At 46.1% G+C, this 24,694-nt stretch overlaps 1 protein-coding gene across 1 annotated transcript in view; it reads right to left on the bottom strand.

The window, feature by feature from the left end:
- Window positions 1-16,271, bottom strand: part of EBI3 (Epstein-Barr virus induced 3) — a 77,833-nt gene extending 61,562 nt beyond the window's left edge. Inside the window, exon 1 of the mRNA XM_073588100.1 lies at window positions 16,073-16,271. Within this exon, the coding sequence (XP_073444201.1) occupies window positions 16,073-16,250 (178 nt within the window). The 5' untranslated portion in view covers window positions 16,251-16,271. The remainder of the gene's footprint in view (window positions 1-16,072) is intronic.
- Between the last annotated feature and the right edge of the window lie 8,423 nt (window positions 16,272-24,694).

Genomic DNA, 24,694 nt, shown 5'->3' with positions numbered 1-24,694 from the left:
GGTAAAATAAAAAACAAAATTAATAAACGAACGACAGTAAAAACAATTACTGAGAGACGGCAGATAAATTACCGTAATTCTATGCAGTAGAAAAAACTGTAGTATAAGTACTACAAGAATTTTTCACTACAATTCTGTACCTACAATTACTAAATGAACATCAGTAAAAAAAAATACTGATCGCCCTCAACTATCTGACACCAATTTTGATTTTATAAATTAGTAGAAATTAGTAGAAATTATATGAAAGTATAAATTAGGCTTTAAATATGTCATCTATTTGTACCAAAGGGTGGAAAAAAGGGTTTGTGGATGGTTTCCACACTTGCTGATGATTAATGAGACATATACCCCAGGAGATTAAACAAAATAACAAAATGGTGGTTTATTCAACGCGTTTCAAAGTACAAATGACTTCTTCATCAGGAAAGACCACAAAAAGACTTATCTGATAAGAAAATGATATGATATAACAATACTAAACTCATCCTAGTCTGCAGATAAATACAGGATGATTAAAAAAAATGGAGTAAAATGCTAGCCTCAGTATTCATAACAGAGAGAACATAACACAAATGTATTAACATGAAAACACTATCCAGGTCTTATCTATATACTAGATATGTTCTGTGATTTCCACTGGTGACACGGCAATTGTGTAGGTGGCAATCCAGTTCTGTCCAGATGCATGCCAGCATATCCTCGGACATGGAATCCACTGTTTTGGTGATGCATTGTCTCGGATGGTTCAGATCCTGTGGACCCTGAGACATAAATGTAACCCCGCAAAAATAAAATGATAAGGTGTTAGATTGTGAAGGCCAGAGCAACATTGGTGAATTGATTCTGACGCGGCCATTGCAATATTTTTGGCAGAGTTTCATTCATGTATCGGAGAACATCCAAAAGGAAATGCCGAGGTAGATCATCCTGCTGATAGAGGAAGATCTGCCAACATAGTCTATCTGTGGCATAAGCCAGGAGTGGCCAGAGATAGTACCCTCAGCAAAAAAGAATAGGCCATAGACTTTGCAGCCTGCTCAGTGCACTGAATAAGGTTACTTTGGGTGATTCTGCGTTGTGCTCAATAAGTCCACATGGTATTTCTGAGCCCCAAATTCTAACATTGTGGCGAGTGACCTTCCTACTTAGATGAAAGGTAGCCTCATCGCTGAACACCAGACTGTCGGTGAATTTGTCCTTTTTCAATCATCCTTGTAAGACAAAAGTTATAGCATTTTGGTTTGCTGTCTGGTTTCAGCTCCTGTAGATGTAATCTCTACGACTTACAATGAAGATCTTTTTTGGTAAGATACCCCATACTGTGGTTTGTGGCACCTGTAGATCCATACTAGTAAGTCAGCCAGATTGACTTTCTAGGACTAATTTTGTTCGCGACTCGATTTCTTCACTGTCTCATCCAAGGTCTTTGGGCAGCCTAGATTTCTTTTGCCATGATATGAACACCCAGTGGTTTCTAATTGCTTCACTGCTTCACCCAATGTCAAACACAGTTTCTATGTGGAAAATATCAACCAAATTAATTCTGAATGTTTTGCTGTAATGTCACAACAGTCCAGTTCTTGGAAACTTTTTTTGAATCGATGTCACCATCTTTTATGTAACATTATTTTGTCACTTTTTTGTCACATTATTCAGACACATAACCCAGTTCTTACTTTAATGCCAGGTCATGCTGCACAGCACTAGACATTAAAGAGATCAAGTTGACATAGTGTCAGCCTGAATCCCCTGAGATGACAGAGATCTGAAATGATCAGCTACCTGACACACAAAACACTGAAAACAATGTTCAAAGTGTACACTAAGTCCTGGAACACAAATGCAGGACTGTTGTTATGGAAACATCACAATGACAGCACGGGCTTTGAACTGTGACATTTAGTGGCAAAGCATGCTGGGAGGACATGATCTTTGTACTGTCAACAACCCTTTGAATATAGATAATTGTTAATAGACATCCAAAGCCCTGAATGCATTATATGGCTTATGTGACGCCAGCATAAAAAGAAATGCAGGGAGGAATCATACTATCCTAGCTTTCTCCTGCTCTTATGCGCTAAGTGTATTTATTTCTAAAGGTTTATAAAAATGATGTTAAGTCCTGACCCGCCAGTGCTATCAGGAGCATCCCCTATGGCTAGGGTTGCCAATCATCGAGAAATGTTTGGGCCCATTTATGTATCCAATGTAATAGATTAGGGTCAAACTAGAATAAATATGGGAACATAATAATCAAAAAAATAGTAAACAGAGCTTACCAACAAGAGGTGAGGAGAAGGGGGTCGGATGGAATGCCCCTCCATCCGACCCCCTTCTCCTCACCTCTTGATGGTAAGCTCTGTCTACTATTTTATTTTATTATTATGGCATTATAACTAGTGTTGAGTGATACCATCCGATATCGTGAAATATCAGATCGGATTGGATCGGACAGATACCCAAAAAGTATCGGATATCGCCGATTCCGATACGAGAAACCAATGCAAGTCAATGGGACAGAAATATCGGAATTAAAATAAACCCTTTCTTTCATTATAGGTTAATTCTACATGAAGAAAAACAAGTAATAATAATGTAGAATCTATTGGGGGAGGTGGAGGAGACATTAAAGGCATAGAGGTTTAGCCCAATCAAATGGAATAGCAGGAATTTTTTTTTTTTTTAAGACGTTCGGCGTTACAAAGATATTGACTATGTTAACATTTTTTTAATATGTTGTCAGATATGTTTGTTTCACTACTTCCATGCTCTTCACCTTCTTTTTTACTTCTCCCACACTTTCTCCTTCATGATCCTCAGCAGCAGCAGCAGCATCTTTTTCATCAACTTCTTCTTCACCTTATTCATCTTCTTCTTCTTCACCTTCTTCCTATTATTCTTTTTTTTTACATTCTTCATATTCTTCTTATTCAACTATTATTCTTCATATTCTACTTCTTCATCTTCTTCCTATTCTTCTTCTTCTTCATCATATTCTTATTTGTGACAGGCATTCCTGTAGTTGTTATCTATAAAAGTTTGAAGATTACACCAGCCGTTCTGCCTGTCACAAAAGATTTACAACAGGATTTGTCAGCGTTCAGTTTGGCCTGCAGCAGCAGGCATTTTCCAGGGGCACCACGAGGAGGAACGGACTCACCCCCATACACTGCTTAGTCTTCTTCTGCTTATAATTTAGATAATATCTTTTGCTCTGATTTTTAGTCTTATGCTTAATGTTCTTCTGCTTTTTGTTCTTCTGCTTTTTGTTCTTCTGTCTCTTGTTGTTCTGTATCTGGGTGGTTGTCTTCATGTTCTTTGTCCTCTTGGTCATCTTCTTCAGGGTCATCTTTTTGGTCTTCTTTGGGGTGGTCTTCAGGGTCGTCGTCAGGGAGATCCAGAGTGATTACCAAAAACCATTTCAAAAAGTTTGAACTTGGAAATGTAGCAGAAGGTACAAGAAGGCAATGGAACTACCGAGGACCAGCTGATGGTACTGGAACACGGATGGGTAGCAGAAGGAACAAGAGCCTATGGCACTACCGAGGACCAGCTGATGGTACTGGAACCCGGTTACTAAGCAGGAGGTGCTACAAAGCACTACCAAGGACCAGCAGACATTGCTGGAACTCGGATACCAAGAAGGAGGCACCTAAGCCAAAGACACTGCCGAGAAACAGCTGACAGTGCTGGAACCCAGATGGGTAGCAGAAGGTACCCATGAAAAACAAAGTTGCAAGGCCACGAGCCGGCCGCAGTTACCAAAACCCACAGTCCTACAGGGGGTGCTTGTCCTATTGGCACTACGGAACCAGCTTTTATTGCCAGATCCCGCAGCCCACATAGGAAGCACCTAAACTGCAGGCATCATAGAGTCGGCTAACCCGACCGCAACATGACAGGACATCGTATTGGTGGCAAAGTGATGTTGACACTACCCGGAAACAGCTGGCGTGCTGGAACCAGGCTGGACAGGAGGGAGTACCTGTGCCAAAGACACTTCTGAGCAGCAATTGGCGGTGTTGGAGCCCAGGGATTACAGTAGGATCAGAGTGTATCCAGAGGCCTAATTGGGGCAAGTTTAAAATCTGGAGTAGTGTGAATGTGGACAGAGCAGGCGAAATTGCCAGACACACAGCAGGGGATCAGCTGACGTTACTGAACCCCACTAACACTGGAGCATGTGTTTTTCTCTGTGCAGACGGCAATTCTGAGCAGCAACTGGTGGTGTTGGAGCCCAGGGATTAAAGTAGAAACAGAGTGTATCCAGAGGCCTAATAGGAGCAAGTTTAAAATCTGGAGTAGTGTGAATGTGGACAGAGCAGGCGAAATTGCCGGACAAACAGCAGGGGATCAGCTGACGTTACTGAACCCCACTAACACTGGAGCATGTGTTTTTCTCTGTGCAGACGGCACTTCTGAGCAACAACTGGTGGTGTTGGAGCCCAGGGATTACAGTAGAAACAGAGTGTAGCCAGAGGCCTATAGGAGCAAGTTTAAAATCTGGAGTAGTGTGAATGTGGACAGAGCAGGCGAAATTGCCGGACACACAGCAGGGGATCAACTGACGTTACTGAACCCCACTAACACTGGAGCATGTGTTTTTTTCTGTGCAGACGGCACTTCCGAGCAACAACTGGCGGTGTTGGAGCCCAGGATCAATCATGGAGTAGGCTGAGGCCTACTTGGAGCAAGTTTAAAATCTGATGTAGTTTGAATGTGGAGGGAGCAGGAGATATTGCCGGACATACAGCAGCGGAGCAGCTGGCATTACTGAACCCCACTAACACAGGAGCTAGTGTTTTTTTCTGTGCAGAAAAAGTTTAATATCTGATGTAGTTTGAATGTGGAGGGAGCAGGAGACATTGCTGGAAACACAGCAGGGGAGCAGCTGGCGTTACTGAACCCCACTAACACAGGAGCTAGTGTTTTTCTCTGTGCAGATGGCACTTCTGAGCAACAACTGGCGGTGTTGGAGCCCAGGGACTATAGTTCAGGTGGTAGAAACATGAACACAACAGGAGACCTGGATACTGTTGCCAACCAATTATTTATTCTGGAAGAGGACTGGCAAATTCCGGCAAGATCCAGGCCTTGTTCATTTTCAGAAAAGTAAGCCGGTCAATGTTATCAGAGGATAGTCGCGTGCGACGGTCTCTTAGTACACCACCTACGGCACTAAAGACGCATTCCGATATTACACTAGCAGCAGGGCAAGCCAGCACCTCCAATGCATACTGGCTAAGCTCTGGCCATGTATCCAGCTTAGAGACCCAAAACTTGAAGGGGGAAGAGCCGTCTGGGAGTACACTGAGAGGGCAAGACATGTAGTCTGTCACCATCTGACGGAAACGTTGCCGTCTGTGATGGTGTAGACATTTGTGGCGGGCACACAAAACTTTGCCACATTTGGCCATACTGGTCTTGCCTTATGCTGAGGCGCTGGCTCTGCTCCCTCTTTGTGCAGAGCTTCCTCCACTGCCTCGACGCACAGAGCTGCTTTGTAAAGCACTAGCAGCACTGCTCTCAGGTGGCATGGAGAACATGATGGAATGCACCAGTGTGTCATGGTACTCCCGCATTTTATGCTCCCGGTTCAACGGTGTTATGAGGCTTTGTAAGTTGTCCCGGTAGCGAGGATCTAGGAGGGTGTACACCCAATAATCAGCCGTGTTGAGAATGTGGGCGATGCGGCGGTTGTTTCTCAGGCACTGCAGCATGAAATCAACCATGTGCTGCAGAATCCCAACTGGCCAAGAAACGCTGTCCCCTGCTTGAGGCGTCATCTCTGCCTGCTCTGCATCACCCCACCCTCGCTCTACATACTGACTACTACAGCATTGTGTACCTCTGGAGAGATGACTTCCTCCTCCATTGACTCCTCCTCATCCTCCTTACAAAGTGTCCCCTGCTTAGGCCTTTGTGAGGAACCACGTTGCGCAGACTGTCCAGAAGCAGATGGCATTTGTGACTCCTCATCCTACACCTCTTCCAAAACCTCCTCCCTTAGTGCTTGCAGCGTTTTTTGAAGCAGGCAGATAAAGGGGACAGTCATGCTGACTAGTGCATCATCTGCACTCGCCATCTGCGAGGAATCATCGAAGGCACGCAAAACGTGGCAGATGTCCTTCATAGAGGCCCACTCAGTGGTGGTGAAGTGTGAACGGCGCGCAGTGTGACTTGTTTGCGCCTGATGCAGCTGGTACTCCATTACTGCTGCCTGCTGCTCACACAACCGCTCCAACATATGTAATGCTGAATTCCACCTGGTGGGTAGGTTACATATGATGCGATGTTCCGGAAGGCGAAATTGGTGCTGCAGAGCTGCAATGCGCGATCTTGCCATGCTGGAATGCCACAAGTGAGCGCACTCTATGCGGACCTTGTGCAGCAGTGCATCAAGATCCGGATAGTCCTTCAGAAAGCTCTACACGACCAAGTTGAGCACATGTGCCAGACATGGGATGTTGGTTGCCTAGGCCCAGAGCTGCCACCAGGTTTCGGCCATTGTCACACACTACCAAGCCTGGCTGGAGATTCGCTGGCACAAACCACACGTCGCTCTCCTGCTTGATGGCATTCCAGAGCTCCTGCGCTGTGTGGCTTAGATTACCCAAATAAATTAATTTCAGTACGACCTGTTGACGTTTGGCCACAGCTGTGCTCATATCGGTCGTAACAGGTAAGCGTTCACGGGTCCATGTGGAGGTAGACCGTGACGGCTCCTGCAGCGCTGATTCTGAGGAACTGGAGTATGAGGAGGAGTCAATGTGTACAGACTGGATTCCTGCAATCCTTGGATTTGGCAGAACAGCGCCACTCTCAAGATCTGTACCCGGCTCCACAACATTGACCCAATGGGCAGTGAGGGAAAGGTATCATCCCTGTCCATGGTTACTGGTCCATGCATCGCTTTTATTTCAGCAGGCAAGCCGTCACTGCCCTGCAAAAGCATGTGGAGGGAAAAATTAAACATGCACTACTTAACGCCGTCAGTAGCAAGGTCCACCTGATCACTGACGGCGTTAAGTAGTGCATGTTTAATTTTTCCCTCCACATGCTTTTGCAGGGCAGGGACGGCTTGCCTGCTGAAATAAAAGCGGCTGGGCACGGTGTATTGTGGGACTGCCAATGCCATGAAGTTACGGAAGGTGTCAGTCTCCTCCAGCCTGAATGAAAGCATTTCAAGGGCCAGTAGTTTTGCAATGCCAGCATTCAGAGCCTGTGCTCGGGGATGGTTTGCCGAGTATGGCCGCCTTTTCTCCCATGCCTGTGCTACCGATGGCTGTAGAGTGGCCTGGGAGTGTGAGGATGACAGGGAACGTGGTGCTGTGGGTGGAATGTCACTGGGTCTCTGGACAACAGTGCCAGAGGTTCTTCCATGGCGATCCTGTGAGGAAGCCGAACCAGCTGTGTGTGAGCTGGAGGAAGAGGCTACAACACGAGCTGAAGAGGTGGTAGGTGGTGCTGTAGGTTGGCCTACGTCTTCAGTGTGTCTTTGTAACTCCACCACGTGCTTGGTCCGCACATGTTTCCACATATTTGTGGTATTGAGGTTGCTGACACTTTTCCCTCTTTTGACTTTCTGATTACACAGCTTGCATTTGACAAAGCAAATGTCATCTGCAACTGTGTCAAGAAAGGACCACGCACTGCAAGTCCTGGGAGCGCCCGTTTTGGGTTTTGGAAGAGGAATGCTCCTACGGGTGCCGAAGTGGAGGCTACAGGCAACCAAGGTCTGCCCCCTCCCTCCTGTTTTGGCCGTTCGGGGAATCTCTTCTTCAGAGCTGCTCCCACCACCTTCCCGTTCCTCACGCCATGATGGGTCAAGGACCTCATCATCTACACTCCCCTCTTCAAACACCTGCTTCTCCTGGGTAGTGTCGCCAGCACAGTACGCACCAGAAAGTGGCACCTGAGTCTCATCATCTAATGCGTACTGAGGTGTGCTGACCATAGGCACTTGCCCACCCGCCTCTTCAGATTCAAAGGGACAAAGCAGTTGCGCATCACTGCATACTCCCTCTTCTTCACATTCTAGAATGCTGCTTGGCTGGCCCCCTGTTTCCAAGCCAAGAGATTCAGAGAACAGAAGTAGAGATGGCTCCTGTCCAGGGCTCTCTGACTGCCTGGGCAATTTGGCTGGTGGTGAAGAGACAGACGGTTGCTCTTCAGTGCTCTGGCCCTGAGAGGATGTGGAAGTAATTGAAGTCTATGCGTTAGCTGCCATCCATCCGACAACGGCTTCAATTTGTTCATCCTGCAGCAGTGGGGTACGGCGAGGTCCTACAAAGCTGCGCATAAAGGACTGTGCCCAGGTAAAACTGGGGGATGCTGAGTCACTGGTGCCCGCAGCAGGCACAGAATGCCCACGTCCTCTCCCTGCTGAAACTCCATGCCCACGACCACGTGCCTTACTCCCTGCCTTCTTCATCTTGGTAGACTGATAAAGATAGGCAGAAAAGTACAAAGGGGGGGCTTAGTGTGCTTATTCCTGAACAGCTGCTAACAGGTATAAGAAACACTAATTTTATAAAGTGTGTGGACTACACTTTAATATGAGCTAATGTGGCCTACACATCTGTCAAGTGGAGCGTTTGGTGAACTTTATTTACGTGTTTTTTTTCAAAAAAACAAAAAGGATGTGACCAAAGATGCGAAAGCGATAGTATCACAAACTTTTTGGAGCTATTTCAATGCAGGAAGGTAACCTACAATGCAATAGATGAGGCTCCAAAAAATAGGCTAATACTAATCTGGCTGGGGCTGCAGGGCACAAGCCAGAAAAAAGGCTCCTCTATATTCTCCTATATAGTGTTTGCAACCAATCTAGCTGGATACAGATGGAAGCTCACTAATAGGAGAAATTCTGGAAAAATAAGCAGCACTACAGCAAAAAAGAACAATGTATGAGGCAGTGATGCACGCTGAGCGGACTACAACCAGAGGTGGCTGCAGAACACACTACAGCGTGAGCTGCACTCACACACGGAGACCTCAGAGACAGCCGTTTACAGTGCAGATAACTGTGCACTAGCACTGAAAGGCTGCAGAAAGGCTCCGCTGTCTACTCCTATATAGTGTTTGCAACCAATGTAGATGGATACGGATGAATGCGCACTAATAGGAGAATTAATGAAAAATGAGCAGCAATAAAACAAAAATAAGTTTGTATGAGGCAGTGACGCACGCTGAGCGGCCTACAACCAGAGGTGGCTGCAGGACACACTACACAGCGTGAGCTGCACTCACACAGACCTTGCAGACAGCTGTGAACAGCGCTGCAAGACAAAAGAAAGCTACAGTGGTTGATAATGTAGCCTGGGTAAAGCACAATATTATATAGCAAATCGCTATCTCTAACTGTCACTCAGAGTCTTGAACAGCAGCCTGTCCCTAACTGAATTCACAGCAGAGTGAACCCAAAATGGCGGCGGCGGCTTTAATAGTGCATCATGACATCATTTCAGCAGCCAATCACAGCCATGCCATTTGTTAAAATGCCTACATGCCTAACAGGATGTGCCCACACTTCTGAGGATTCCTCATTGGCTGAATCAAATCAAACTGGCTCATAGCATTATGGGAACTTCTGATTCCGGTATTCGATATGCAAAATGTATCGGAACTCAGTATCGAAATTCCGATACCGCGAATATCGGCCGATACCCGATATTTGCGGTATCGGAATGCTCAACACTAATTATAACACTGGGGCTTGTATGTGTGCACCCGCACTGTGAATGCTTTACACCTCTTGCCATCAGTTTATTGTGAGCTTGCCTTTATCCTCCTGCTTTCAGTCACTTGACCTATACTGTATTATGGGGTTATGTTTCTTGGGGTGATCAGAGGGGCGTGTGGGGAGTTTATCATCTTCTGTATTGACTTGGCACTTTATTGTCATGATGTGTTGTTGCATGTACTCTTTTACCTTAATATACTGATTAATAAAATTGACTTTTTTACCTTATGAGATGACATCTGTTTGCTCCTTGTCCTCCTTCTCTTTCATGTGTGGCACCCTGCGTCTTAATCGCCACAAAAGGGTTAAATATGTACTGTTCTGTATGTGTTTTGTGAGCAATGGGAGTTATGCTTTCTCTGCTAGACACACACACAATTTGCCTCATTCCCTCATTTGTCTGAAGCTGAGAGCTTTGCAGACATTCCCTAACTGGGAGGGGGAGGGGCCAACTTGTTGTTCTCAGGGTGAAGAAGGAGGAAGTACGCCTGGACGCCATGATGACATGTGGCTGATCCAGGAGTGAGTACTAAAAAGCAGGGAACCAGCCCCTAGATCATCCATGCTTTCAGAGCTGGGTGGTAAGCTGAGAGGCTGCGTGGGATTACACAACCAGCAGAAAAGTGTTTTCCCTCAGAAATAATGCAATAACCTGGAATCAGTGAAGGACAGTGCAAGTGGGAACTTGAGCTGCGTCACAAAGGATTCAAACTGCAAGTTGCTGAAGGTGAAATACACAGTGAGTAAAGGCAATACTGGGAAGTTCCAAACTCCAGAAAGCCTTGGTCCCAGAAGGGATTAGAATAGCAGGAGGTTACACTGAGTTACAGCAAGGAAAGAAAACTCCCATTCTCCAGAGCAGACTGTCACCTGGTGAGAGTTGTAATATCTCCTCTGAACTGCACCTGAACTACAGTAAATGATAAAGTGACTTTCCTTGTCTCCTGCCTTATTACTTCGTGCCTTCTACTTGCATCACAATCTCTGGGGGTCCTGACCTGGTTAGAGAGGGTTTTAACATCTGCACTGCCATCACCATCTACTCCCCCAGGGATCATCTGCAGTGCCGGCTATACTACAGTCGAACACTCCAACTGGCGTCACGAATCACTACATAAACTTTATTCCCATTCAATTCTACCCCTTTTACATGACCGCCTGGGGCCATGGACCGGGTCACCGCCGCTGTGACATCTCCCATTGAAGTTAACGGGCCCGGTACCAAGTATCCCACGGCCCCTCAGGCGCGTCACATGTGTATTGGAGCTGATGTAGGTAGCTTGGGAGTTGACATAATTTTTTGTTATTTCCCTGGCTTTTAAATATGTATTTGGGAATTTTTTTGTTATTAACAGTTACTATTAGTGTATACCTGGACTTAGAATTTCACTGCTAAGCACCTTCTTAGAAAGGTTTAATCCACAGCAGGTTTAAACAGTTAGTCTAAACTCATAATTTTAGATAGTAGGGCATATTTATCAATAATGCCTAATCCTTAGACCAGTGGTCCCCAACCTTTCTGACCTTGAGAGCCACATTCAGCTTAGAGAGAGGGTCGCGAGCCACATTCAGCACTGAGAGAGGGTCGCGAGCCACATCCAGCTCCCACCCTTTTCAAAGTAGTGTCAACTAAATCCCCCATTACAGGTATAATGATAACCAAAGCTTTTCCCCAGAAATCACTCCAAAGCAGTACACTGAGATCCAGGGGTTCCCACAATACCACCATTCAGTATTCTCCCATCAAGGACTCCCATCCCACAGTCACATCCAGCTTTGAGCACCTCCTCTAACAGGTAGTTCCATCCTCCAGCATACCATATCTAAACATCTCTAAACCCCTACGACCAGTAAATATGCATCCAGATCTGCTCTTCTGTGCAGGGCCACTCACAAAGTTCACCATTTTGAGATCTGCTCTTCATACCTGTTTGCTAGACCTGGACCTAATGCACGAAGCTGGCAGACAGTTGCTAGCCACAGTTCATGGGGCCGCGAGCCACATGTGGACTAAACAGTCTTAAAATACCGCAAATCTGTCATTATAGTTCATGCACAAAAAATCTCCCGCAACTTTTGACTGTTTAGTCTAAGTTTTCACTACCTATTGGTTGTCTTACTTCGTGCAAGAAATTTACTCCAAAATGTTAGCTATTTTTTAGTGCACGGTGCAGCATGTTAGACATGGCACGTTTTCTGAAAAGCCAAGCAAAAAGGTGAGTAAAACACATAACAGATATGTAACAATTAAATGAACACACTGGCACTCACCCACCACAACAAGGTCCTCAGCAGCTGGGATCAAGACAGATAGAGTGCCAATAATGCCAGTAAAAGAGCTTAGGAATATAACTGGATGATAGCGCGCTTGAGGATGAGAAACCGGAAGAAATACTTAGATTGATAAAATAATGTCCACTTGATGGTACAGTACAGTCCATCACAAAGTAGACCCTTTAAATGACCACTGAGGCTAAGCCTGGGGTTACTGAAAATTTCCTAGCACATAGGGTCACTCCAGAGGACTGCCTACAAAAGCTGATGCCGACTGAACTACTGCCCAGAATGTACAAATCACAAGTGGCAAATATCAAATATCAAAGTGAATGGGCAGTAACCACAGAAGAGGCATAGATCCTTAAATGATGTAGCTGAACCTCCAAATGGGATCTCCCTAGGGAGCTAATTGTTCCAATAATGCAGGTAAAGCAATGCTTAAAATAAAGATATTGCAGGCTACTTGTTCCAATACTACAGGTAAGGCAATGTTCAAAATACAGATATTGCAGGCTATTTGTTCTTATACTGTAGGTGAGACAATGGCCACATTACAGATATTGCAGGCAAGAGTGCAGGTACATGTGGCCACCTGCTTACCAAGGGAATTGCAGAGCGGCGTCCAGTAATGTGGATCATGCAGGCAGTGTGCTCCTAAGGCCTGTTTCACACATCAGTTTTTTCTGTCAGTTGTCCGCCTGTCCGCCTGTGCATGGTCATCAACGTGTGCCATCGGGCCGTTTTTTTGACAGATCCGGTGAAGGAAGAAATTTAAAGGAACCGCTGTCGAGAGAGAGAGCGAGAGAGAGAATGAATTTTTCAGCCGCCAGAACAGAGTTTAAGGTTAAATTTGCGCTGAGGCAAGTCCTCCGGGCATGCGCAATGTAAAATGCGGATCCAGCCGCCCGAAAAAACGTTGCATTGTCCGTCCAGGCATGTCGGCGGACGCCAAAATTTTGGCGGATCCGCAAAAAAACTGATCCAACGGATGGCCATCCGGCAAGATCCGCCGGTAATGCAACTCAATGGGAAAAAAACGGATCCGCCAAGCAAAATGGCGTATCCGTTTTTTTTTGCAAAACGGCGGATTTTGACTGATGGTAACATACGGATGTGTGAAACAGGCCTTAGTGTCGAGAGGCCATGAAGGTATGAGGTACTGAGTAGAACCAGGGAAGCCCTGGCTGGTGGCGTCCCTGGATACCAGACGTGGAGAGAAAAAAAGGCCGATGGGACCTGCTCGAGTGTGACATCACACTAGCTAACTACAGAGCAGCGTTGGGATCAAAAAGGGGCTGACCAACGCGTTTCAAAGGATGGCATTTTTTTTCATCAGGGTTACCGCCCCCTAGCTGACCCCATCCATATATACTACATGCGATCATCGGCACAACCCCCATACCTTCTCAGTTTACCCCCGGAAATTGATATATATGTATGTACCATTTCATCAGCTTGGTGAGATTGCAAATAAATGTAAATCTCTGGAAGTACATCATTTAGAGAGCTGGGAACTTATGGTAGAAATAAATCAATAAATAAATAGATAATTACTACTTACAGCTGATAAAAATAGATAGTACAAATTAATAAAAAATACTGCACCCCAGACTGAAACTGATGGTGCAAAAGACATTTTTATGCTACTGATGGATGGAGAAATAACAGATATGGTGAAAGTCATAAAAGACAGGTTTCTTTTGCAAATTGTGCCAGAATTCTGGTGCTTTTAGGGACCCACTGTAAAGAAACGTATACCAAATGAAATGGATTTCTTTGCATTGTGCGACAGATAGAAGCTGTACTGTTGATTTAGAAATGTCTAGCAACTAAAGGGGTTAAAATGGTTATGGCAGACAGGATGTGGTTAGCTCAGCCCCAGGGGATACTAGGAAGTTGTCTTTGTGTCCTGGACATCCAAGACTAAAGTGTGTGCTAGAGAGTTTCCTACAATTGCCCCTACTTATAAAAAAGCATATTCTGTTACACTTTCCTATGCAATTAAACAAACAGTAAGCAAGCACATACCAGTTAGACAGAGGTGGAAAGAACTCACTTTCAGCCTGCATATGGTGAATGGTCGCCTATGGCAATATTTCAGTGTATGTCGGGGAAAAGCTCCCCAAGTATACTGTAGACTAGGTGCAGTGATGAAGTGTACTGAGCCTTAACTTAAATAGGGCCTAGTATGTTTGGTGGTAAGTATGACCTTGGAGTTTCAGAGTTCTATTTGGCTAATTTCTCAATAGTTTTCCTCAATGGATATAGCAATTTATATCTAGGGAACTTGGAGGCCAATTCAACATCTTGATGTTGCACCATTCTTGACCAATTTTTGCATTGTGGCAAGGTGTATTATCCTACTAAAAGAAGACACTATAATTAGGGAATTAAGGGGACTATTTGGTCCTCAATAATGTTTTTAGGTAGGTGATATACGTAAAAGAAAAATCCCAAAGCATCACAATGTCTGGTGTCCTCAAGAGCTATCAGACTGGTCTGTGACTACAAAGTCCTATAAATAGCAAGCTGTGATACCTTGTTATTATAGCCAATAATTTATGCTTACAGTATCTCTTTTGTGAGATTGGACCTGATAAGCCAGTCTTCACTCATCACAATGAGTGAGCCTTTGGTGCCCATGACACTGTAAACAGTTCAACAATTGTCTTTTGGTTGGTCAATAATAACCACTGTGCAATGAGGAAACTCCATAAAACATGTCCTTTTAGAAAATCACAAGGTGTTTAAAGTTATACTTTGATCTCATCTGACTAAAGCACCTTCGTCCACATGTCATGTAAGGTGCACAAGTAGCAAGTTGAAGAAGGTGCTCTGGTGAAATGAGACCAAAGTAGAACTTTTTGGGCTAAATGCAAACCACTATGCGTGGCGGAAAACTAAAACTGCACCCTGGAAACTTTATCCCCACCATCAAACATAGTGGTAGCAGCATCATGCTGTGGGGATGCTTTTCTTCAGCAAGGACAAGAAACTGATGAGAGTTGATAGAAAGATGGATGAAGCCAAACAGGGAAATCCTGGAGGAAAACCTATTAGAGTCTGCAAAAAACTTGAGACTGGGGCGTAAGTTCACCTTGCAGCAGGACAATGACCCTAAACATACTGTCAGAGCTACAATGGAATGGTTTATTTCAAAACATATTCATGTGTGTGAATGGCCCAGTCACAAACCAGACCTAAATCCCATTAAGAATCTGTGGCAAGACTTGAAAATTGTTGTTCACAGATGCTCTCAATCCAATTTCACTGAGCTAAATCTGGTTTGCAAAGATAAACTGGCAAAAAATTCAGTCTCTAGATGTGCAAAGCTTGTAGAGACATACCCCAAAAGACTTGCAACAGTAAATGCAGCGAAAGGTGATCCTTAAAAGTATTGACTCGTGGGGCTGAAGATAAATGCATATTACAATTTTCAGATTTATATTTTTTAAATACTTAGAAAATAATGTATAATTTCCTTTATACTTCACAAATACTTGCTACACTGATATTTATCACATAAAATCCCAATAAAATACATTTAAGTTTGTAAATGTGACATGAAAAAATGTAAGAACAGATGAAACAAGGTTTGTAGTAACTGACACATGGACCAAAATGGGTCCAACATGCTGAAAACAAGGCACATTTTTCACATATGAGTTAAAAACAGGTGTGTGAAAAAGAGGCTTAACATTTCACTTCCCTTTACGAGGGCCATTATAATCAATATTGTCTGTCCGACGTACCTTCATTTATTGTGTGATTTTAGGATTGATCTTGAAGCCCGAAAACACATAAACTAATATTTGCCACCCCCCGATATCAACAGGTTCTGCCTAATGTGTATGAGGGTCGGCCAACTGATTGTTGGGGAAGATGTGGTTCTGGCATGTCCTATTTTGGACTGCAAATCGCTATGTTCTCCGGGAGATAAGCCGCCAGTGTTTTTTTCATAGAAAACAGAAGTATCAACTTATTTTAATGCATATGGGGGCTTTCAGATACCTAGTTGTAACAAAATATAAATGTTTCTTGTCCTACCTTTGCTCTCCAGGACTTCACAAGAAGGAAGCACAAACACAGCTGCTAGAGTTACTGTCCAGATCATTGTTGAAACATGAAGGACACAGTTCCTACTATGTAAGCTCAAGGAGAATACATGAAATACGTAATATACGTAATGGCAGTGTTCAGGGAGTGAAGTGTGATCTCTCTTCATTTACAGTACTCCTATTGGCAAACTATGCTGCATGAACAAATCCTGTTATCTACTACATTAGATCCTCCCATCCATTGGTCAGGAAAACAAATTGGAAGCTAAAAGAACGATCAAAGGAAGAACAACGTTTAGCAAAATCAAAAGTGAAACAACCTCAAACTAACTACCAATTACAGTCATGTGCTTTAGGAATTTCCAATTCAATCACAAAACATGAACTATTGGAAAACCCATGGCATTTTTGTGTTTTCATGCTATGAAGTATTAACGGAGTTTTCCACTTTCAGGAAAATGGACTTTAAATGCTCTAAGATACCTAAAATGACAAACAAAGCAGGTACACACCTTTGCAATGTTCTGTTCTGTCTCCTCGCCGCTGCTTGGTTCTTCATATTTTGGCTGCGGCAGTATCGCCACTACAACAGTACCCATCAAACTGTTGTCAATCACTTAGTTCAGCAGTTTTTGCCATCTAGCTTAGCCAAGCAGCTAAGTTCAGTGATTGGCTACAGCAATGATGCGCACTATCGACTTGACGTCACTGCTGCAGCCGGGACTCAAAAAGCGTACAGGATCCGGCGCAGAAGCTGAGAGGATGAGTACCTTCTTTGTTCTTTTAGGCTGTGTGCACACAGTGCGTTTCTGATGCGTTTTCGCTGCATTTCTTCCATGAGGAAATGGGCCAAAAACGCTATGGACTCCTTAGGCAAGATAATTCAATGACAATCCTGAAGTGTTGTGCACATGATCAGTAAACTTCTTTTGAGTATTTGCAGTGCGTTTTTTTCTGCAGCATGTCAATTGCTTTTCTGCACCGTTTTTCACCCACTGAATTCAAATTAGTCAGTCAAGTCCACAGCAAAAACGCAGGTGTAAAAATGTTTGCAGATTTGCCGAGTTTTTGTTTGCATTTTTACCGGCTTTCTATGGTGTTCCCCACAATGTCATCTGTGTGACAGCGTGGGAAACACAGGCATGGTGGTTCTTATCAGTGGTAATGCTACTGCCCGTAAGACCATCGGTCAGAGTGCTACGGGGCCATGCTGTCAGATGTCAGCATGACCCAGCAGCTATGACTGTGACCTGCGCTAACACTACCGACAGTAAAGCTAGTTTCACACTGGCGTTAGGAGGCGCAGCCCAGGGCCGCCGCTAAGTTCCGCCCCTGGCCACGCCTCCTCCGGTCAGCTCCTCCTATGGGCGCGTGACGCTGCATGTGACCAGCGTCCCCTATATTTAGAGTTGGGTATGCTGGCCGTGCGCTGGTATGGTTTTACCGGCGCATGCGCCCTTTTTGTGCTGCACCGAGCGCACAAAAATGCAACATGGTGCATTTGGCGTTCGTCGGCGCAGCGCAAAAAGGGCGCATGCGCCAGCAAAACCATACCAGCGCATGCCCAGCGTGCCCAACGCTAAATATAGGGTACGCAGGTCGCATGCAGCATCATGCCCATAGGAGGAGCTGACCGGAGGAGGCACGGACAAGAGCGGAACTTAGCGACGGCCCGGCACTGAGCCTCCTAACGCTAGTGTGAAACTAGCCTAAGACTGACAGTCAGAGTGCTGAAGGGTAACGCTGTCAGATGTCAGTGTGACCCCGCAGCTGTGACTCTTACCCGCAGCAGTGACCTTCGGTAAAAAGATTACCACAGGTTAGCAGTAGAGTTGAGCGACTTTTGTTTTTTAGGGTCGCTTTTCGTTTCGTTTCGTGAAACCCGACTTTTCCAAAAGTCGGGTCGAGCAAGATCGTCCGATTATAGGGAAAAGTCGGGGTCGTCCCGAAACACGAAACCCAATGTAAGTCAATGGGGAATAAAAGTCGGCAGTGAGAGGAGGACAGGAAACACACCTACAGTGCCCATTTGAATGCCAAAAGCATCAATTCTTCTTACTTAAGCTTGTCAACCTTAATTAACTTCATAATACAAGTTACGCACTGAAAAATGGGGGTTATTTGGTTGAAGTTGTGGGGGGTAGGGCTGGCTCCAGGTTTTCATGTGCCCTGGGCGAAAGAGCGCCCCTTTAACACATACCACAACTCATCATGCTCCGATACGGCAGAGAAATAGCGGTATAGTACAATGAAAAATACTTCACTTTTTACATCTCATGACGAGGCCCATCTATTTCTCCATACAGAATCATTGGTCCCATATAATGTTTGAAACAGTATATGATGAGCTCCACATAATGCTACAGTATATGTTGGTCCCCATGGATGAAGCTCCACTGTCTTATGGGCCCAAATAATGCTCCAAACATAATGGGCCCCATTTCTAATGCTCTAGTGTATAATGGGCCCTGTAAATGCTGCTCCAGTGTCTGATGTCCACCTTTGGAATGTTCCAGTGTATGGTGGGCACCATCTATCATTCTCCAGAGTATAGTGCTCCCCAAAAATTGCTGTCCCAACATTGAAAACAATCAAATAAGGGAATCCCTGTACTTGTCTGGACTCCTCGTCGTCCCCATCTTCCATCTCACTGCACAGTATTTCAACTTTGCAAGTGCTGTAATCCTGAGCAAGCAGGGGGGGGCCCACTCGTTGGCGACGGCACTGGCACAGGGCCCCTGATAGTACGGTGGTGTGTCTGATGGCGGGTGGGCCGAACCTGCACTTTCATCTGCAGCTTCCTCTTTGTCACCGTGTAAGATGGAACTGTATATGGGAAGGGTAACCTGAGTTTCATCAGGGTCAGATTCAGGCCGTGTAGCGTGCGAGGGGAATGTAGTGGTCTGGGTCAATGTACCAGCAGATTCATCGAGCAGTGGCTGGGCATCAGTGCACTTGTGTCGCCCCCAGGAGTACGGTCGCCACAGTGGCATTACCTCCTTCCTAGGGAGTGTGATGTCATGCTTGGGAGCAACGAACGATCTCTCTAGCAGGTTAACTGATTGGGCGGCGTTATTCCCACGAGTCATGACCCTCCAAACAGCGTTCATGAAGGCAAAGTGTTTGTTTTACGTGGGCAGTATGGTTGCAAAGCTGAACCTTAAAGGAATGTCCAGAAGGGCACCACCAGGAGTGGAGCCTACGGTTAAATTCGACTCCACCTGGGAAAACTCAACCATGCCAGCTACAGAACAGATGCACACATTGCAAGCTTAATTCCGTTAACGAACGAGACTCCGTCATGCCCCGCGGTCCGAGTCCGGCTTACTAGAGGGACACGTGAGGCTCTGGCACATGAGATTGGCCAATAACTGGTGTGTCATGCCATTACATGTCCGTGGCTGCATGTGCGCTACACTGAAAAGGCCAGCGTTTGTCGCTTACAGGTGCAGATAACCCGCTGAACAACGTTACTGATGGGGATCACTGATGACAATTATTACCCACGAACAATGATTTCCCAGTAAGTGCAGGTCAACCGCAGTTCCGGAATTAGGCCTAACCGTCATTCCTGAAAAAATGAAAAACTTATGTGTGCAAACCACAGGTGCTGTAGCTTGCTTAACAGCTCGCCAGCCGTTCTCACGCCCAGTATGGATTGCACGTGATTGCACAAAGGTTAGAAAGGGTACCGTATCCCCGGATAACACGTATGGATAGCGTACACATTCAAAATATATGTCTGTACATCAGGAGGCAGGCTCAGACGGTGTTAGGCCCATTATGGATTGCACGTGATTGCACAAAGGTTAGAAAGGGTACCGTATCCCCGGATAACATGTATGAATAGCGTACACATTCAAAATATATGTCTGTACATCAGGAGGCAGGCTCAGACGGTGTTAGGCCCAGTATGGATTGCACGTGATTGCACAAAGGTTAGAAAGGGTACCGTATCCCCGGATAACATGTATGGATAGCGTACACATTCAAAATATATGTCTGTACATCAGGAGGCAGGCTCAGACAGTGTTAGGCCCAGTATGGATTGCACGTGATTGCACAAAGGTTAGAAAGGGTACCGTATCCCCGGATAACATGTATGAATAGCGTACACATTCAAAATATATGTCTGTACATCAGGAGGCAGGCTCAGACGGTGTTAAGCCCAATATGGATTGCACGTGATTGCACAAAGGTTAGAAAGGGTACCGTATCCCCGGATAACATGTATGAATAGCGTACACATTCAAAATATATGTCTGTACATCAGGAGGCAGGCTCAGACGGTGTTAGGCCCAGTATGGATTGCACGTGATTGCACAAAGGTTAGAAAGGGTACCGTATCCCCGGATAACATGTATGGATAGCGTACACATTCAAAATATATGTCTGTACATCAGGAGGCAGGCTCAGACAGTGTTAGGCCCAGTATGGATTGCACGTGATTGCACAAAGGTTAGAAAGGGTACCGTATCCCCGGATAACATGTATGAATAGTGTACACATTCAAAATATATGTCTGTACATCAGGAGGCAGGCTCAGACGGTGTTAGGCCCAATATGGATTGCACGTGATTGCACAAAGGTTAGAAAGGGTACCGTATCCCCGGATAACATGTATGAATAGCGTACACATTCAAAATATATGTCTGTACATCAGGAGGCAGGCTCAGACGGTGTTAGGCCCAGTATGGATTGCACGTGATTGCACAAAGGTTAGAAAGGGTACCGTATCCCCGGATAACATGTATGAATAGCGTACACATTCAAAATATATGTCTGTACATCAGGAGGCAGGCTCAGACGGTGTTAGGCCCAGTATGGATTGCACGTGATTGCACAAAGGTTAGAAAGGGTACCGTATCCCCGGATAACATGTATGAATAGCGTAAACATTCAAAATATATGTCTGTACATCAGGAGGCAGGCTCAGACGGTGTTAGTCCCAGTATGGATTGCACGTGATTGCACAAAGGTTAGAAAGGGTACTGTATCCCCGGATAACATGTATGGATAGCGTACACATTCAAAATATATGTCTGTACATCAGGAGGCAGGCTCAGACGGTGTTAGGCCCAGTATGGATTGCACGTGATTGCACAAAGGTTAGAAAGGGTACCGTATCCCCGGATGACATGTATGAATAGCGTACACATTCAAAATATATGTCTGTACATCAGGAGGCAGGCTCAGACGGTGTTAGGCCCAGTATGGATTGCACGTGATTGCACAAAGGTTAGAAAGGGTACCGTATCCCCGGATAACATATATGGATAGCGTACACATTCAAAATATATGTCGGTACATCAGGAGGCAGGCTCAGACGGTGTTAGGCCCAGTATGGATTGCACGTGATTGCACAAAGGTTAGAAAGGGTACCGTATCCCCAGATAACATGTATGGATAGCGTACACATTCAAAATATATGTCTGTACATCAGGAGGCAGGCTCAGACGGTGTTAGGCCCAGTATGGATTGCACGTGATTGCACAAAGGTTAGAAAGGGTACCGTATCCCCGGATAACATGTATGAATAGCGTACACATTCAAAATATATGTCTGTACATCAGGAGGCAGGCTCAGACGGTGTTAGGCCCAGTATGGATTGCACGTGATTGCACAAAGGTTAGAAAGGGTACCGTATCCCCGGATAACATGTATGAATAGCGTACACATTCAAAATATATGTCTGTACATCAGGAGGCAGGCTCAGACGGTGTCAGGCACAGTATGGATTTGACGGCCCAGATTACACAGCGGAGGAGCAGGGAGAGGCAAAGATTGCAAATGCTGGGGCCCTGCCCAAGCAAGGGGGGCCCACTCGAGGGCGTCGGTACTGGCACTGGGCCCCTCATAGTACGGCGGTGTGTCTGACGGCGGGTGTGCACCACCACTGTCAGAGACACTTGATTGCACTATGAGGGACCCTGTGCCAGTGCCCGCGCCCAAGAGTCGGCCTACCCACCTGTCCAGGGCAACGGCACTCGCACGGTGTCGTGCGCTAGGTGGTGACCCCGGCCATGGGGGGGAGGCAGCACAGTTAGGGAGTTTTAGAAAGTGGCATATGTTGATGTTGGACATTCAGCTGATGCAAAAGGCGAAATAGGTCAAGTCCCAGGAAGAGGTGGACCAAAGAAAGCCATTTTTCTGTCACCCTATGTGTCATCAGGGGAAGGTGGGACAAAATCCTTGGAAACCCATGCATGGTTCATTTTAATGAAGGTTAGATCATCCACATTTTGGGTTGACAGACGGGTCCTTTTTTCTGTCAGGATTGATCCAGCTGCACTGAAGACTCTTTCCGATAGCACACTTGCAGCTGGGCAAGCGAGCTCCTGTAAGGCATATTGGGCCAATTCAGGCCAGGTGTCCAGTTTAGCGGCCCAATAGTCAAAGGGGAATGACCTGTGTGGGAGAACATCGATATGGGAGGAAAAGTAGTTTGTAACCATAGTTGACAACTGCTGTCTCCTGTCACTTTCCATCGATGCAGTATTACCAGTTGTGTGAGCGGTATTTGAAAAATCAGTCCACAACATTGTCATGAAACCCCTGTCTCCAATGCCACTTCTGCTGTGTGCACCACGAACACCTCTGCCAAGCTGCCCCCGGCCCGTACGGCTCGTGTGAGAACCATCACCGCTGCTGTGTGCTGGGAATGCCTCAAGCAACTGATTTACCAGAGTTGCTTGTTTATTAGCCAATATTAGGTCAAGGTTCTCCTGTGGCATGATGTTTTGTAATTTGCCTTTATAGCGTGGATCCAGGATGCTGGCCAACCAGTAGTCGTCATCGTTCATCATTTTGGCAATGCGGGGGTCCCTTTTTAGGATCTGCAAGGCATAATCTGACATGTGGGCCAATGTTCCCGGTGTCAATGATGCACTGCGAGTGCTGGGTGGAGGAGCACTTTCTGGCAAATCCACATCCCTCCAGTCACGCACAAACCCTGTACCAGACCTTGCCACGCCAACATTTTCACTTGCCCCACGAGATGCATCCTCCTCCCCTAAGTAATCATCCCCATCATCCTCCTCCTCTTCTTCCTCCTCCACCTCTTCCAGGAGAGGTCCCTGAGCAGACAATGGCTGAATGTCATCAAGGATTCCCTCCTCCTCTTCCTCCTCATCAACATTGGCTGCAGACGCCTGCTCCTTAAGGTGCGTCAAAGTTTGCATGAGCAGACGCATAAGTGGGATGCTCATGCTTAGGATGGCGTCGTCTGCGCTTACCAGCCGTGTGCATTCCTCAAAACACTGAAGGACTTTACAGAGGTCTTTCAGCTTCGACCACTGCACACCTGTCAACTCCATGTCTGCTCTCAAAGTGCCTGTCCGTGTATCCTCCCACAAATGCATTATGGCCTGCCTCTGCTCGCACAGCCGCTCCACCATGTGCAGGGTGGAGTCCCACCTTGTTGCAATGTCGATAATGAGGCGGTGGTTGGGAAGGTGGAGCAATCGCTGCAGCTTCTGCATACGAACGGAGTGTACAGGCGACCGGCTGTTAACTCCGGATAATTTTTGAGGAAGCACTGCACCACCAGGTTCAAGGTGTGAGCCAAGCAAGGTATATGGCTGAGTTTTGAAAGGGCTATGGCTGCCACAAAATTCCGGCCGTTATCACTAACTACCTTGCCTGACTCAAGATGTACACTGCCCAGCCATGACTCAGTTTGTCGCTTCAAGTACTCGGCCAGCACCTCGGCGGTGTGTCTGTTGCCCAAACACATCATCTGCAACACAGCCTGCTGACGCTTTCCACTAGCTGCTCGATAGGGGGACACATCGTGTGCAACAGTGGCAGCTGCAGATGGAGTGCTCGTACGACTGCGCTCTGTGGACGAGCTTTCGCTTCTGGAGGAGGAGGGTCGAACGCCTACTGCCAACTGTTTCCTATACCATGGGCTAGGCAGCACTGTCCCACCACCGCTGTCCCCTGTGGACCCTGTATCATCCACCACATTAACCCAGTGCGCAGTGATGGACATGTAACGGCCCTGGCCATGCCGACTGGACCATGCATCAGTTGTGGGGTGCACCTTTCCGCTCACTGACTGCTTGAGTGCATGGACAATGCGGTCTTTCACATGATGGTGGAGGGCTGGGATGGCTTTGCGAGAGAAGAAGTGGCGACTGGGTAGGTCATAGCATGGTACTGCATAGGCCATGAGTTCGCAGAAAGCTGTGCTTTCCACCAACCGAAAGGGCATCATCTCAAACGAGATTAGTTTGGCAATGTGGGCGTTCAAACCCAGTGTACGCGGATGAGAGACTGAGTACTTTCTTGACCTACTCATAGTGTCTGGGAGGGTGAGCTGGACTTGAGAGCTGCATATGGTGGAAGTAGCGGTGGACAGGGCGGACTGAGAGAGGGTTGATGATGGTGATGGAGTTGGTGTTCTTTCTGATGGCCTAGAATCAGTCTTTCATTGATATAACAGTGGGATTCCCTGACTGCTGTGGCCTTGCAACGACACCTCAACATTTGCTGCTGTGCTAACCGGTGGGCTTACAGTGGGGGAAACAATGTAGCGTTGCTGACTACCTTCGCTGTGATCAGTTGCACATGTGGCACTTGAGGTTTGGTGTTGTGTCCACGCTTGCAA

Source organism: Dendrobates tinctorius, unplaced genomic scaffold, assembly GCF_039654945.1.
Source record: "Dendrobates tinctorius isolate UK_male_01 unplaced genomic scaffold, ASM3965494v1 ptg000103l, whole genome shotgun sequence".
In the NCBI taxonomy this organism is placed as follows: Eukaryota; Metazoa; Chordata; class Amphibia; order Anura; family Dendrobatidae; genus Dendrobates; species Dendrobates tinctorius.
Note: the sequence above shows the minus strand (reverse complement) of the source record. Positions and strands in the feature narration are given on the sequence as shown.